At 36.3% G+C, this 16260-nt stretch overlaps 1 protein-coding gene across 3 annotated transcripts in view; it reads right to left on the reverse strand.

Moving 5' to 3' along the window:
• The window catches only part of COLEC10 (collectin subfamily member 10), a 164240-nt gene that overhangs the window by 41018 nt on the left and 106962 nt on the right, over positions 1-16260 (reverse strand). Inside the window, exon 1 of one of the 3 annotated variants that reach the window (XM_059901184.1) lies at positions 3869-3943. The exons of the other annotated variants lie outside the window; for them this stretch is intronic. Within the exon in view, the coding sequence (XP_059757167.1) occupies positions 3869-3886 (18 nt within the window). The 5' untranslated portion in view covers positions 3887-3943. Of the gene's footprint in view, positions 1-3868; positions 3944-16260 lie in introns of those variants that run through there. 3 annotated transcript variants of the gene reach the window in all.

Below are 16260 nucleotides of genomic sequence, written 5' to 3' on the forward strand. Positions count from 1 at the left end.
ATTGAACAGTCATTATGTGCAAGGATAGGTCTCTTAACTTGTTTATCTTATTTAAACCTTAAAATAGCCCTGTGGAATAGATAGTAATTCCCTCATTTTACAGGCAAAGTACCTGAGGCTCAGAAAAGTTAAGCAGTTTTGCCAAGGTCACTGTGATGGTTGATTTTATTAGTCAACTTGACTGGATCGTGGGTGCCAGATACTTGGCTATACATTATTTCTGGGCACGTCTGTGAGGATGTTTCCAGATGAGATTAGCATTTGGACTGGTAAACTGAGTAAAGCAGGTTGGCCTCCCCAAAGTGAATGGGCCTCATCCAATCCTTTGAGGGCCTCAGTACAACAAAAAGACAAAGAAAGAATTTGCTCTCTGCCTGAGCACTTGAACTGGGACTGGCTTTTTCCCGCACTTGGACCGGAACTTACAGCATCATTTATCCTCGTTCTCAGGCCTTTGGACTGGGACTGGGGTTTACACCATTGTCTCCCCTGATTCTCAAGGTCTTTGGGGTTGGACTGAAGCTACGCCACTAGCTTTCCTGGGCCTTCAGCTTGCAGATGGCAGACTGTGGGACTTCTCATCCTCCATAATTATGCAAGCCAGTTCCTTATAATAAATCTTTCTCTTTCTAGAAATAGATATATACAGATAGATAGAGACAGAGATAGTGACAGAGATGGAGATATTTCCTGTTGGTTCTGTTTCTCTGGAGAACCCTGACTAATAGTCACCCATTGACAAGGGGGCAAAAGAAATTCAAATACAAATTATGTTTAAAATTTCCTGCTTTAAAATGCTATTTGGATTCCATAAAGCTGAATATTCTCAAGCTTCAAAGGTGCATTCATTTTCACACATGCTTAAAATGTCAAAAGTGGGTGCATTTGTCATGTTAACAGTGATAGGAAAATGGTGGGAATTAATAGAATGGTATTAGAGGCCTCAAATTCCACATTTGTCATAACCAACTGTATGACATAGAGCAAATCACTCAACTTCAATTGCCACAAGGCATATAAAGTGAGTTTGGACTTGATATTTAATGTACTTTCTGAATTCTACGATTCTTTGAAAATAGGTGTTCTTTAAGCTATTTAGACTATTCTAAATCTATTTTACTTCTTTCATTTCTTTTTGAAGCATTGCCTGGCACACAATGAACATACATTCTTTACATTTATATGCAGAAATCCATTGGTAACAGTTTGAAGCAATAGTCCTTAGTATTTTTCCTTGGATGTCCTCTTCCTGTTCTTTCCGACATTTTTTTTAAACTCAATGATGCATATAATATCTTTTTATATTAATGAATAGACTATTACAACAAAATTTAAATTAGATTTCATCACAGATGAATGAATGAAACAGATTATTCATCACATGTTTTATATGTAAAACATGATTTAGTCAATCAATGCTCTAGTGTTGGGAATTTAAAATTTCTAATATTATAACACTGTGGTAAACATCTTTAGAGCTCAATCTGTGTTCCCAGTCCTTTTGATCTTGAAGAAGACAAATGTATATGGCTTGGTAAGTAACTGAATGTTGAGAGCAACAGATAAAGAGAAATTAAAAAAAAATAACTCATATATTGTAATCATATAGTGCTTTCCTTTCTCATGGAGACTATGGTCTCCAGGATTAATTTTTTTCTCTTCTGGCTTGGAAATATAGTTCCCTTTTTCCCTCACTGATAAATATGGGAGCTTTTAAATAGGTAGATATTCAAAGTAGAGGACTTTCATAGACTAGAGAGGACTGCTCTACTTTTAGCTAGGATTTACCAAGAAATGTGATCTTAAAAAACACTTTTCAGTTTCAATCTGGGTGACAGGAAAAACACTATTGCCACTAAGAAACCCTGGTTGTGGAAAAAGATAATTTTGAAGGGAAAATAATGAGGCTGGGTGACTTTAAGGGTCAGGGAAATAACAGGATGGAGATTACAGGCAGGCATTTTGGAATGCGGGTCTTGATTCTAGGGGGAAATCTAGAATTTGAGATTTCAATCTGAGAGTCGTAAGTATGGAGATTATAGATAAAAGTGGAATTTTGAGTGAGAAACGAAGTTCAAGAGTATGAATACCAAGAGAGTCTATATTCAGGGGCCAGAAGGCAAAAGAAGGGCTAGCAAACAGATCACAGAGGGAGCAAAATGCCGTGGAAGCCAAAGAACAAGAAAGTCTAAATGTATAATTGGTTCCAATTAATGCATGGAAGCATAAGATGAAGGTTGAGAATAAGCCATGGGATTTAGAAGTCAGCAATTTATAAAATACCACCTTATGAATGAAAGAGATCACTCAGTGAAGAGATTTCATCAAGATGAGAGGAAAGGAGTGACAAGGAGTCTCATAACCCCTGGGAAAGTCATTACTGAACAGTCACAATAATATGAAAACTAATAATATCACTTACCTTTACTGACCTGTATCTCTCCTGCTTACTTACTCTCAGCATCTAAGAATATACTGTATTTCTTCTTAAGTGTTCTAAACAGTGTTTAAACCAGAGTGCAGTTAAAACTGAATGGTGTGGTAAATGAGACAGTGGAATCTAGCATAATTTACTATGAAATTTGTCGATGAAGAAAAAAAATTTTGTAAAGAAAGTATTAGTGGAACCTGGTCTGTGAAATGTTGAAAGTTGTGAGCCTGTTGCTATTGTTTAAAAACGTTGTACAAGTTCCTTGATAACCCAGTAAATATGGAATAAATGAATGACATAAATTTTAAAAGGGAAGAGAGGATTGAGTAAATGAAAGGAAGTTGTCAAATGATGTTAAGTGTATCCTTTTTAGTGTGTGAAAAATATCTAACGCCCACTAGAAAGATTTCTACTGAAACTTTAAAGACTTTTAACTCTCAGTTATCTAGAAAATGAAGTTTGACGTTGAAATACAAGTCAACTATGCTTTCTCTTTAAAACATAATTCTGACATAAACAATAAACCAATCAAGTTTTCAGCTGGTATAAAATTAGAAGAGGTTAATGTAAAATAGATAGCTAGTGGGAAGTAGCCACAAAGCACAGGGAGATCAGCTCAGTGCTTTGTGACCACCTAGAGGGGTGGGATAGGGAGGGTGGGAGGGAGACGCAAGAGGGAGGAGATATAGGGATATATGTATATGTATAGCTGATTCACTTTGTTATACAGCAGAAACTAACATAACATTGTAAAGCAATTATACTCCAATAAAGATGTTAAAAAAAAACCTCAAAAAAAATAGTAAATCTAAAAAGATAAGAATTAGTGGCTCGTTTATGAAATTATCTCTGTGATTCCACATTTTCCTGAATTTTTCATCTTCCATTTCCCAAGGCATTGAAATTCCAGGTTTGAGATTTGTGCTTGTCCAAAAATGACATGCCACTGAAGTGAATAACAAGTGATATTCTGCCTCCTTCCCCATTCTTCTACCCATTTTTCATGGGTTGAATGGTGGCCCCATAAAAGATATGTCCACATTCCAATGCCTGGAACCTGTGAATGTGATCTTATTCGGCTAAAGCGTCTTTGCAGATGTAATTAAGCTAAGGATCTCAAGATGAATTATCTGGGTTATCTGGGTGGTCCTTAAATCCAATGACAAGTGTCCTTATAAGAGACACTCAAAAGAGACACAGGGACAAAAGGAGAAGGCCATGTGAGGACAGAGGCGGAGGTCGAGGTTATGCAGCCTTTAGCTAAGGAATACCTGGAGCAACCAGAAACTAGAAGAAGCAAGGAATCACCCTCCCCTGCCAACACCTCGATTTCATACTTCTGGCCTTCAGAACTGTGAGATAATAAATTTCTGTTATTTTAAGCCACCGAATTTGTGGTAATTTTTTATGGCAGCCCTAGGGAACTAAGATACCTACCATTCTTGTGATATTCATCCACAGTTACTGGGAAGGAATGACACATCAGACATTTATTCAGTGCCTGACAGAGACTGAATAACATCTGTTCTTGTGCATTTTAATTATTACGCATCCAGCTTAGGTGATATCTGGAGGGAAATGATGAACAGAATATGAAACAAGCATATCCCAAGGCTGAAGTGTTTTACTAGTTAAAACAGGATAACAGCAAAATGACAACCTCATCTCCTGAAGGAATTTCCTAGCAAGGTGATATAACTCAACTCTGGACTTGGTTTTACCTTTGTCCATTCACATATAAGCATCTTATTCGATTAAAGTTCTCTCTCATAAGTTAATTTAATTGCATGCAGTTTGGAAAAAATGGAAATTAATAGAATGGCTTTTACAATGACACATATTTAGAAAGCAACATGCTAACAAACACTCAAAATTATTTTATTAATTTTTACATTTTAAACCTCATATTTATAAAAACACATTTAAAAAAAATCAAATGGAAATAAATCCTCACATTGATTGTTGGCAAAGGTACCAAGGCAATTCAGTGGGGAAAATGATAGTCTTTTTAACAAATGATGCCACATGGAAAATTGAATTGCCACATGAAAAGAAATGAACTTAGAACCACATCTCACACCGTACTCAAAAATTAACTCAAAATGGATAAAAAAACTGAAATATAAGAGACAAAACTGTAAAACTTACAGAAGAAAACATAAAAGAAGAACTTTGTGACCTTGAGTTAGGCAAAAATTTCTTAGATATTACACCAAAACCATGGTCCATACAAGAAATTGATAAATTATACTACTTCCAAATTTAAAACATTTGTGCTTAAGCACACATACACCTCATTAAGAATAAATAGACAGGGCTTCCCTGGTGGCGCAGTGGTTGAGAATCTGCCTGCCAATGCAGGGAACACGGGTTCGAGCCCTGGTCTGGGAAGATCCCACATGCCGCGGAGCAACTGGGCCCGTGAGCCACAACTACCGAGCCTGCGCGTCTGGAGCCTGTGCTCCGCAACAAGAGAAGCCGCGATAGTGAGAGGCCCGCGCACCGCGATGAAGAGTGGCCCCTGCTTGCCGCAACTAGAGAAAGCCCTCGCACAGAAACGAAGACCCAACACAGCTAAAAATAAATAAATAAATTTATTAAAAAAATGAATAAATAGATAAGTCACAGATTGGAAGAAAATATTTGCAAATCATATATTCAATGAAGGACTTGTAAAAAACTGAGTAATAAAATGCAACTGACTAAATAAAAAAACATGAGCTAAATAATTGAACAGGCATTTCTACAAAGACAACAAATAGCTAATATATGTATGGAAAGATGCCCAATGTCATTACTCATTAAATTCCAATGAGATACCATTATACACAGATTAGACTAGCCATAATAATTTTTAAAAAGTGATAGTACTAAGTGTTGGCTAGGATGTAATAAACTGGAACCCTCATTCTTTATTGGTAAGGATGTAAAATGGTACAGTCACTTTGGAAAACAGTTTGGCAGTTTCTTTAAAAGTTAAATATAAACTTAAAATATAAGCCAAGCTATATTGATAGCTATCCAAGAGAAATTACAACATATGTCCACACAAATTCTTGTACATGAATGTTCATAACAGTATTATTCATAATAGTCAAAAACTGGAAACAACACAAATGTTCATCATGCAGTGGATGGATTTTGTCCATCAAGTAGTGTGTCCATACAATGGATCAATACTCTAAGGAACAAACTACTGATACATGGAACAATATAGATAATGGCTTCCCTCCAAATTATTCAAAGTAGAGGAAACCAGACAAAAATTACTAAGTATTATATTATTCCTTTTATATGAAATTTCTAGGATAGGCAAGACTCTCAAGATAGAAAGCAGATGAGTAGTTGCCTGAGGCTGGGGGCGGAAGCAGGAATTGATTTCATATGGGCACAATGGAACTCTGGGAAGTGATAGCTGTGTTATAAATTTGTTTTACAGTGATGGTTGCACAGCTATATAAATACACTAAAAATTCCAACTCTTCACTTACAATTGGTTAATTGTATGGTATATAATTTATACCTTCATAAAACTGTAAAAAAACAAAAAAAAAACTAACATCAAAATTACATTCCAGGGCTTCCCTGGTGGTGCAGTGGTTGAGAATCTGCCTGCCAATGCAGGGGACACGGGTTCGAGCCCTGGTCTGGGAAGATCCCACATGCCACGGAGCAACTGGGCCCGTGAACCACAATTACTGAGCCTGAGCGTCTGGAGCCTATGCTCCGCAACAAGAGAGGCCGCGATGGTGAGAGGCCCGCGCACCGCGATGAAAAGTGGTCCCCACTTGCCGCAACTAGAGAAAGCCCTCGCACAGAAACGAAGACTCAACACAGTCATAAATAAATAAAATAAATAAATAAATAAAAGAACGTGAATGTCTAAAAAAAAAAAAAAAAAAATTACATTCCAAACTCTTGGAATATTTTAATTCTCAAGAAGTGTTTGTAAGCCTGGAAATCATCAATTAGAAAAATTTGGTTTTGCTTCCACTTTGGAAATCAGTTCTTATAGATTCAGTAAGTCATCAATCTTAAGATTGTTTCCAGGTCAGTATGTACTGATTCAGTGCACCTAAAGAGTGTCTTTATGAGAGGCTTTTTCAATCAAAGCAATCAATAAAAAAAAATAACCAGAGAAAAGAAAAGATATTAATATATATAAATTACTAAATTCTATTATTTAAATACATCTAAGTATAAGCTTAATTACACTAAAGAGCACGGATATCCCCATTTACTTACTCAGGGATCAATACCTTCTTCTGGTTAAAATGTGGCTCAAGGCAAGCTCCTGACTTTCATTATTTTTGTTCTGTGTTTAATTGTACACAGCAATTTCTTGAATAATAGTGGATGAATTAGAATGGATAATTATATGGGCACATAATGAGAGGGGTTTGAGTTTGAATGATAGATATGTGTGAGGTAAATTCATTCATCTACTCATTCAACAACTATGTATGATTTATCAGATACTGTAGTACAATATCTGGAGTTACAATAGTCCTTAAGACACAGTGTTTTTCTTAGGGAATTTATTGTCTTTTGGGGAAGACAGACAAGTTTAAAAACAGTTGCCATTACTTTTTAAATCTTTTTCCCATTCTGATAGGGGTAAATACCAGGTATCCAGTTGTCATGGAGACCTAGATGAGAGGAACCTGATTTAAGCTTGGTGGATTAGGAAAGGTTTCCTTTAGGGGATGTTTCCTAAGCAGGTTTTGGAAAACTATTGGAATTAGCCAAATAAAGTTGAGAAGGTATAAAAGGAAGACATTCTGCATAGAAGGAGTACCATATGCAAAGTCTTGGTTGAGAGATAGAATGATATGTATGGGGAACTGAAAGTAGTTCATTGAGCCTAGCGTTTGGAACTTGATGGGGCAGATAAGGCTCAAGCTGAAGGTCAGGAGTAGATATGAAGGACGTTGTAGGTGCTGCTTAGGAGTTTGAAAAAGATACCAAGGGCAGTGGGAGCACATGAAGGATTTTAAGAAAGGGAATATTGGGACTTCCCTGACGGTCCAGTGGTTAAGACAGCGCTTCCACCGCAGGGAGCACGGGTTCAATCCCTGGTCAGGGAACTAAGATCCCGTAAGCAATGCGGGTGTGGCCAAAAAAAAAAAAAAAAAAGAAAGGGAATGTTGCTGCTGGATCTGAAAATCAGAATATGAGAGGTGTGTCAGAGGTAGGCCTTCTTGGCTTCATGTAATAGAAACGCAGCAAGTGACTTGCTCAATGAGATAAGAGATGGATTTTTTGGTTTATTGGTTTGTTTTTTCAAATAATAAGAAATCTGAAGGCAGAGAATCCTAACATAGTAGTACTACGTTGTCATCAGGGACCAAGACTTCTATTTTCTGGCTTCACCATATTTTACATGTGGCTTTTCTCCTCATAGCCACAAAAGGGCTGCTATAACTTCAAACATTGTACCTACATTCTATGCAGGATGAAGGGAAAAATTGTAGGCCAAGGGCTGAGACAACGGGACAGCTAGTTAGTCATCTTTTCAAAGAACCATCCTGGAAAACTTATGGGGTGAAATCCACTTACATCTCATTGGCTAGAATTATGCTAGCAGCAAGGGAGGCTAAAAGATCAAATAGTTCAATTAGGTAAATCAGGGCTTTGGAAGCAAGGGTGAGTATCAAGTGAAGCAAATGGATTAAAAAAAGAATGTGGAAGTAACAAGACTTACTGATTGCTTGGAAATGGAGGGTCAGGGAGAGGAAGGGGTCAGGGAAATTCCCAGGTTCCTGGCTTGAACAATTGGATGTGATGCCATTTACTGAGACAAGAAATGCAAATTTCAAAGAAAAGATGATAAATTAAATTTTGGGTATGTTGAGTTCAACATCCTTCTGGAATATTCAAGGGGAGGTATCTGATGGCCCCAACAAAATCTCAGCCAGAGGTACAGATTAGAGAGTCATCCACATATAGGTTGTAATTAAAGCCATCAGAGTGGATGAGATCTTGAAAGAATAGAAAGTGAGACGAAAAGATAGCCAATGTATTATAAAGGAAGAGTCAATAGAGTTTGGTAACTTGCCAAATCCATATAGAGGAAGAAAGTTCACATTTTATAACTGAGAGATTCTTTAATGCTTTTGGCAGTGTGAAAGGGAAATTAATACTTTATGCACTCTGTTTTCCTTTTTGACACGGCATCTTTATTCTTTGTAGTCAGCTCAAATACATGATCTCTTTTAAATTGCTTTATGCTCTCTAGTTAAACTGAATATTTTTAATAGAAACTATGCTAAACAATAGTGGTGACTCGACATTTAAGAAACCTGGGCCCAACTTTCAATACCATTACAGATTTTTGCCTTGGGGAAGATTATTTACTTGTGCTACATCTTAGTTCTCTATTTTTGCAAGTGTGGAGACCAGATCCATGCTCTGCTTATGGAGATGGGTCAAACAAAGGTTCATGGTACCTGAGTTCCCTGGAGACAGGCACTAAACAGGTACAGGTTGAATTACTAAAGGGCATCTTTGCCTCTCTCCTTGCTGTGTATGGAGGTCAGGGATGAACGTTCTTCAGCGTAATTGTTGTTGACCACTTCTTTTACGCCTTGCTTCTGAGAATCCTTAGCAACAAGGTCTCCATAAAGATTGAAGAGTGTGTGGTTGACCTGATGTATTTGTTTGACATTCAACACAGAGAAGTTAAAAGAGATCATCAGGCATTTGTTGAACTGATAAAACACAGAATATAACCCATTTCTGGGAAAATATTTCCTGCATTATAGAGATAAATATTTATTTCAGCTCTGCTGGGAAGCATGTGCCTAATAAATGATACCTTCTTTTTTTAATGGTCTGTTTATATTTCAGAGATTTCATATTATGAAATTTGGCTGCTTATTTTATATATAATTTTCAGCACATCTTTTCATGAACTACTTCTGAGAAGATCTAAACTTACAGTCAAGCAAATATATTTTCTAAGTTCAGATAAACGACTCCAAAACTTCTCCTTCATAACAGGCATAGATACTGAAGTCTTTTACTCCTATTTCTCTTTCTTCCAAAGGATCCAAAAGCTTACAAGGACATGTAACAATGTATACAACACGGGGGAACAATTTTGCTTAAAAATGAGCGTTTAGTTGCTAAAAAATATTTTTTAAACACGTTAATTTCAAAGGCAAGAATACATCATGGAAAACGGAAGCCAGAATTTAGGGACTCCTAGAAATAATGCTGTGTGTGTTTTGGGGCACCATGGGGATATGTACAGGGTTAATGTTTTAGGATATCTTGGCCACACCATTGAACTCAACTCAATTTTGGTTTTGTGTTCTATCCTTCAACCCCAGGTCCATGGTGTCTCTGTTAAGTGGCTCCTTGTTTGTCACATGCTTCCTCTATGAATATGTTTAATACATGTATTTTAGATTACAAACATTGGTTATATGACCTGTTGGCAATCTGTTGCTGTGGAAGAACTTCCCTGATGAATAATCACATTCACAAATTGAATCCTTAAAGTAAATTATTTCAAGTTGATCAACTAAATTAAGACTGAAGGAAAGACTAAATCCCATTTTGTAAATTCAAGTATGTGCAATCCATCACACAAGGGAACTTTATTTCCTGACCCCAAAGCATCACCAGTGCAAGACAGTTATACACAGTATCTTTCTACCGAAGTGCTGAGGATAAACAGAGGATGATTATTTCAAGAGCACATCAAACAATTTAAAATTGAGTATTAGGCATTCCTCTTCTTCAAAATTCTCTAGCCAATAATATACTAGGAATTTCCCCTTTGCCATCTTCTCTCAGGCCTTTCCTTCTCAACATTTTTCTCTAGAACTTTACCTCTGATCCTCTCTTCTTGGTTCCATGTAACCTCACTCTTCCTCCTTCTTGGGTTGCCAAAATAGCTCCCAAATCTTTTTTTGTGGCATTTTGCAGATATTTTTGCTTTCTCACTGTGTGCCTTCCACTAAATTTGCCCAGTAACCTCTAAGATAAAACACCCTTTTTTCCTTAAGATACATACCGTCACCAGCAACATTTCTTTCAATTAAATTAAAATGTAAAAATACTTAGTTTTCTCTCCTCTGAAAACGGAATGGGCACTAAAACAACATCATCAACTGACCTTGGGAGAGAGCATTGGCTTGGTTTGCTATTTGTAATTTGTTCCACAGATATTATATTAATCTGAGAATCTCATTAACTCCGTGAGGAAACAGAAACTCACAGACTTTTAAGTGACATAATAAATTTGTCTAACTAATAAGTGTCACAACCAGAACTAAAGTTCAGATCTTAGAAATTAAGGTCAGTAGTGATAGCCTTGGAGCTTTAGAAATTAAATGAGAGAATGCCTTGGATAATGGAAAGACTTGTTTTTTTAACTTAAAATACTTACCTGGCAGAGAAGACTAGTAAGTAGCTCTCAGAGTTTTACTTAAGTGATGTTAACATGATCTTTACAAGAGATCAGTATATGCACAGACTTGGTGTTGCTATATTTCCAAAATTTGTCTAGCATCTGACCTCCTATTAAAAAATGCATGTATTTTGCAAGCTGTAGCTGAAACTGTGGAATGTTGCTGGGACCATGTTGGCTAAAACCAAGCCAAATAACTTTGCCTAAGAATGAGAAACTTCGATAGTGTTGATAATGTTGTAGGTGGAAATAATTATAGCAATGTTGCCATCTTGGTGTATTTTCTATCAGTTCTCCCTGATGAAGTTACCCCAGAAAAGCGTTTATTTTGGGGAGTACCAAGTGATATACTTCAGCTATCTCTTTTGATGCTTAATTCACTATAATAAAACTGTTATCCTTCCTATTTGACGTGTGACAAAACTGAGGCACAGAGTATTTAAGTGACTTGCTTAATATCACACAGCAGTTGAGGTGCAGAGGTGGGATTCAAGCTCCAAAAGCTATACTTAGGCTGGGCCTGAGCATCTCCACTCTCTGCCCCTGGATTCAGAATCTTTACCTTTGTAGCTTGCCGTATATTGAGCCATGTGCCTGTTATGCATTAGAGAAACTGACAACTTAAATAGTATAGTCACTATCTAAAATGGGGGTGATGTTCCTGCTTCTATTATTTTTATTTTTTTTTCCGCTCAGGCTGGGAAATAAATGTCACAGTCTTTTATCTACTATACATTCATCTGTTTATTCATGCATTGATGAACATTCAAACGAACATATATTTCACTCCATCTCTGTGCCAGGCACTCTTGTTTGTGATCAAGGCCCAGACTTCCTGAGTCAGAAACTTTTGTTGCTGTTTTAAAACACTGATAACATTTTCATTAGGTTCATGATCTCTATCTTCCTCATAAAATTCTGATTTTATCGGTATATTTACTAAGGCTCAGGAAGGTCAAGAGACCTGCCTTCAGCCAGATGGATGGGAAATAACAGGGATCTGAATTCAGATCTTCTGATTTGCTATCCTGATGCTTTTCTCACTGCATCACTAAAAAGGAAAACGTTTCAGTAATCCAAGAACCACCTAAAACAGTAATCTGGAAAGAGCAACAAATGGGTACATTACTTGTAATTCGTGCTCTTACAGTGTATTTCTATTTGAATTTTTATAACTGATTAATTGCGTTTTAGATTTTGTTACAGACTCTTATTATCCATAAGTAAATGAAAGCATTTTTCTGAATTTTGCAGCTCTTATCCCTCCAACCGGGAAACCGGTTTCAGTCCATAGCTCTGAAAGACACGTGTGTTTCTCTTACGCACTTGGCTTTGGAAAAAGGATTGACGTCAGGATTTATTCATTTTTAAAAAGCAAATAGCTTTCACTTTTCTCTATTTCACCCCTAACCCAAGTATTTATTGATACTTTAACCTTTCTTGTTGGTGGTGAGACTCTTAGAATATTCAGATGTATGAAAAATTAATTTGCTTAACTGAATAAGGAGCACAGTAAGAGTGATGGAAAGATCACAGCTACCTGACCAACAGAGGCGGCAAGAATATAACTTTGGTCCTGTTGTTCACGTTCTATAAACAAGTCAGTAATCCCAAGACAGAACCACTCAGACATGCTTCCATAGTGGCAGAGAATTGTTTGGTATCAGTGACCTGGATGTGAACTGATTTATCGGAATTTTTATCTCCAAAAAAAAAAGAATATTTTTCACGTGGGTCTTAGAATCATAGTCATTTTATTGAATTTTTCATTGTCTTAAAAAGTATTGGCTATATTAAAGTAAAATAAATTACCAGGCCAAAAAATAGAAAAATTTTTTCCTAAGAAAAAATAGCCATCCAGACATTTAATCAGACTATAAATGCGTATATACTGTTTCTTGCAGCCTCTAGCTAATGATTTATAAGCTTCTCTTGGATAAAAAAATCTCTTTACTAACTTCTGAATAAATCGTATCACTTTAAGGCTGCCATAAGATGATTTCAAGAGATAATGGTGGGTTTATATTTAAACCAAAACTTTAGAGGTCAAAGTTTATTTTTTCTTGACATCCAGGAATATATTAAAAAGCAAATCAGTTATTCTCTGGTTACTCTAGAAATCCTTAGAAATTATAAGTGATAAGACATTTGAGATATAATGCTTTCCTTTTATGAATCTCATTAAAAATAAAATAGTTAAGACTTACGAAGTGCTAGGGAACATTCATTTTACAAGTGGTTTACATATATGAACTAGATTCTCACAAAAAGCCAAGTAGGTAGGCACTATTCCTACCAGGAAACAGGTATTTAGATGTGAAGTGGCTTGCCCAAGGCTTCACGGCTAGTTATGACCATCTGGATTATGAGTACAGGCAATCAGCTTCAGGGTCGCAACTTCAGCCCGAAAGCCAGTCTGTCTCTCCTGGCCAAAGGTAATTCAACCATACCGACAGTGTATTCCTGAAAAATGGGGGAAACTGAATTTTTAGATAATTGAATTCTTGGATCACTGATGGAGACACAGTAGTGATAGAAGTTATAGCGTGGTTCTTTTCTAGATGCAATCAATGCTGAGATGACTTTTTGTTTCTTCTTCAGGGCAATTATACAGCTCCTGCAATTGGTGTTAAAATTCCTTTGATTCATCAAGAATTTATGAGTACCAACTCTGTGCCATGTACTTGCCTAACACTGGAGGCAGTACAATGAATACAACTTAGTCTTTGAACTTGAGAATTCCTCTTTGTTAAAAAGCCAATTAAAAAAAAAGAAACCAAACTTTAAAAATTCTATTATGCTATTCTTGTGGCTTAGTAAATAAGGATGTTAAAAAAAATCACCTCTTTCTTTGATGATTGAGCATCAAGGATTTGGAGCTACCGTGTGGAATGATGACTCATTCTATAGTAGATGGGTTTATGTATGGAGATAGATTTAATTTGTTCAAACTCTAGAATTTACCTTGAAAATCATACTTCCCTAACATCTATGAGATAAGCTTGTTTTTCTGACATTTTTTGTTTTTTAAATAAAAGAGGGCAATTCAGACTTTCCACTTATTTGCATTATTGCTGAGAGCTGTGTTTTTATTAATTGAATTTTTACTGTAATTGGCATGACACCTTTGACATTGGACTCTCAAAGTCATTTGTTTTCTCCTATTGGTTTTTAGTTTTTCTTTATACTACGTAATCACATTCCTATAGAAAAAAATGTAGAAAACTGGAGAGGCTTAGTACAGAAAGAAAACAACACCTCTTGGGGGTTTATGTTTAAAAGAGTAAATATATCCTTTTTCGCACATTTTTCAGAGAGGAAACTTCTCTATTCCAGCTGATGTGTGGAGTGTTGAAAAACCTGCATCTACATATTATGTATATGTTAGTTCTATAAGGAGACAAAAGTAGATATGCTACTATTAAGAGCTGGCAAGTGAAAGTCCAAATTGTATTTTGAGTTTTAGTCTCTCTACCTTTCTGCTTCCTGATCCCTATAATTCAACTGAAGCTTTCTTGCTAGCGCACCAAATGCAAGAAAGACTCCCCTAACTTGATCTGGAAGGCTAATGGCTGGATCTGACACAGCATATGCTGTAACATACTCTTGGTTACTGAGTACACACAGAGGCTCGAGACAGCTGGCCATGGCCACGCTTCTGGCTTGGAGTCACGCCCTGAACTTCCACAGTTGAAATGAGTCCATGCTTTTCTGGCTGCCTGATCCACTACCCATGTGGCAATAGAGCCAAAGTGGTAAACCAGTTTCACCAAGGCTCGGATGTACCCAAAATGTTTACCTTGTACACTAATCCATATACTCTTTTATTTGAAAGTGGCTGCTCCTTTGTGATAATGATGTACTGTCTCTTTTGAGAAAGCACCCATTAATACATGTTGGTATATATTCCAAAAAAAAAAAAAAAAAAAAACATTTTGGAATAGAGTTCAAAGTAGGAGAGCCAGATTACTTAGGAGAGCTAAATCAGCATTTAGGAGTTTCCTAAGGGAATGCTCTTCCCAAGACCTCATCATGTTATTAGCTGAATTCTTGACATGCAAGTTCATGTTGGTTACTTCATACACAAGCTAAAGGTGAGGTAGAAAATTCTATGGTTCAATGTGTGGTGAAGTCATTGACTAACCCATAAGGCCATTGGAAGACAGTCAATGGCTCAGGATCAGGGTTAAATGAAAAGAAATTGATTCCTAAATAGGCAACAACATGCTGGAATCCATTTTTTATTTGTGTGTTTAGTAAGCAGGTAAACAAAGCAAATACCACATAAAAATCATGAAAGTCTAATTTTAAAATTACAGTTGTTTGAAAATCAAGGCATCTTTTTTTCATATTTGGAGAATTCTGACATCTCCAGCTTCAGTTTAGAGATTGGATGTGTTGAGTGAATAGTTTGAACTGTCTATTGTTTCTTTAAGTGGCACCATTAAAAGGAAGGGTTGGCCACTATAAAATATGGGCAAAGCAACTGTTGAAATAAGATGCAGCCAATATTTACCTGAATGATAAATTCATGTCAAGAATTCCAATTTACTATACATCTATGGACTTATGATACCCACCATTAATCATACTTTTTCTGAGAGAGCCCATTATAATCTGTACAGAGCCACCAAGGAAGCAAAAGCAAGGATAAAATAAAAAGAGGTTGCTAGGATGAAGGTTGTAGATTCTAAACAAAGATGAGTGACACATGTTGGCTAGGATAAATCTACAAATAGCCTGGGGCCAGACATCAGACATTATTTGAAATGACAAACTTCACATTAACTAAAAGAAAAAAAAAGATCATAGATGGAGACAGACAGTGGTGCTAAAAGTTATACAACTGCATGATTCATTTCCAGAAGAAATCAATGTTGAGATGACTTTTTTCCTCCTTCAGAACCAATAATGAGCCTCCTATAATTAGGTAAACTTTCTCTGTCCTATCAAAACAAACCGTTAAGCCACAGAGAGGCCACTGACACATCTACCCTTCAACCAAAGCTATAGTATTTTAATTTAAGTACAATGCAAAGATGCATGAGTCAATCTACCGTAAATTTTCAGCAAATAGTGTGTGTCATTGGAAATAACTTCTGCTTTTCTGAAGACCGTAGATTTATTCTGTAGGAGTTTTAGAAACAAGCAACAATAATTTTAGCAAAAGCAATTCCCTGCGTTCACTAAACCATAACTGTCTGAAACTAGTTATTTCTAGAATTACACAGAACCAAAATAGCAAACATGTAAACAGAGAGCTATGGGTTAGAATTCATCAAATGAGGGGGGAAAAAGTTTTGAATTTTAAGGTATAAAATATCACAGCTGTTAACTATTTATAGTTGCCCAATTTTAATGCACAATTCAAGCACTAATTAAAAACATTCTCCATAAATAGAAAACCAAT

The sequence above is a fragment of the Balaenoptera ricei genome, chromosome 17 (assembly GCF_028023285.1).
Source record: "Balaenoptera ricei isolate mBalRic1 chromosome 17, mBalRic1.hap2, whole genome shotgun sequence".
NCBI classification, from domain to species: domain Eukaryota; kingdom Metazoa; phylum Chordata; class Mammalia; order Artiodactyla; family Balaenopteridae; genus Balaenoptera; species Balaenoptera ricei.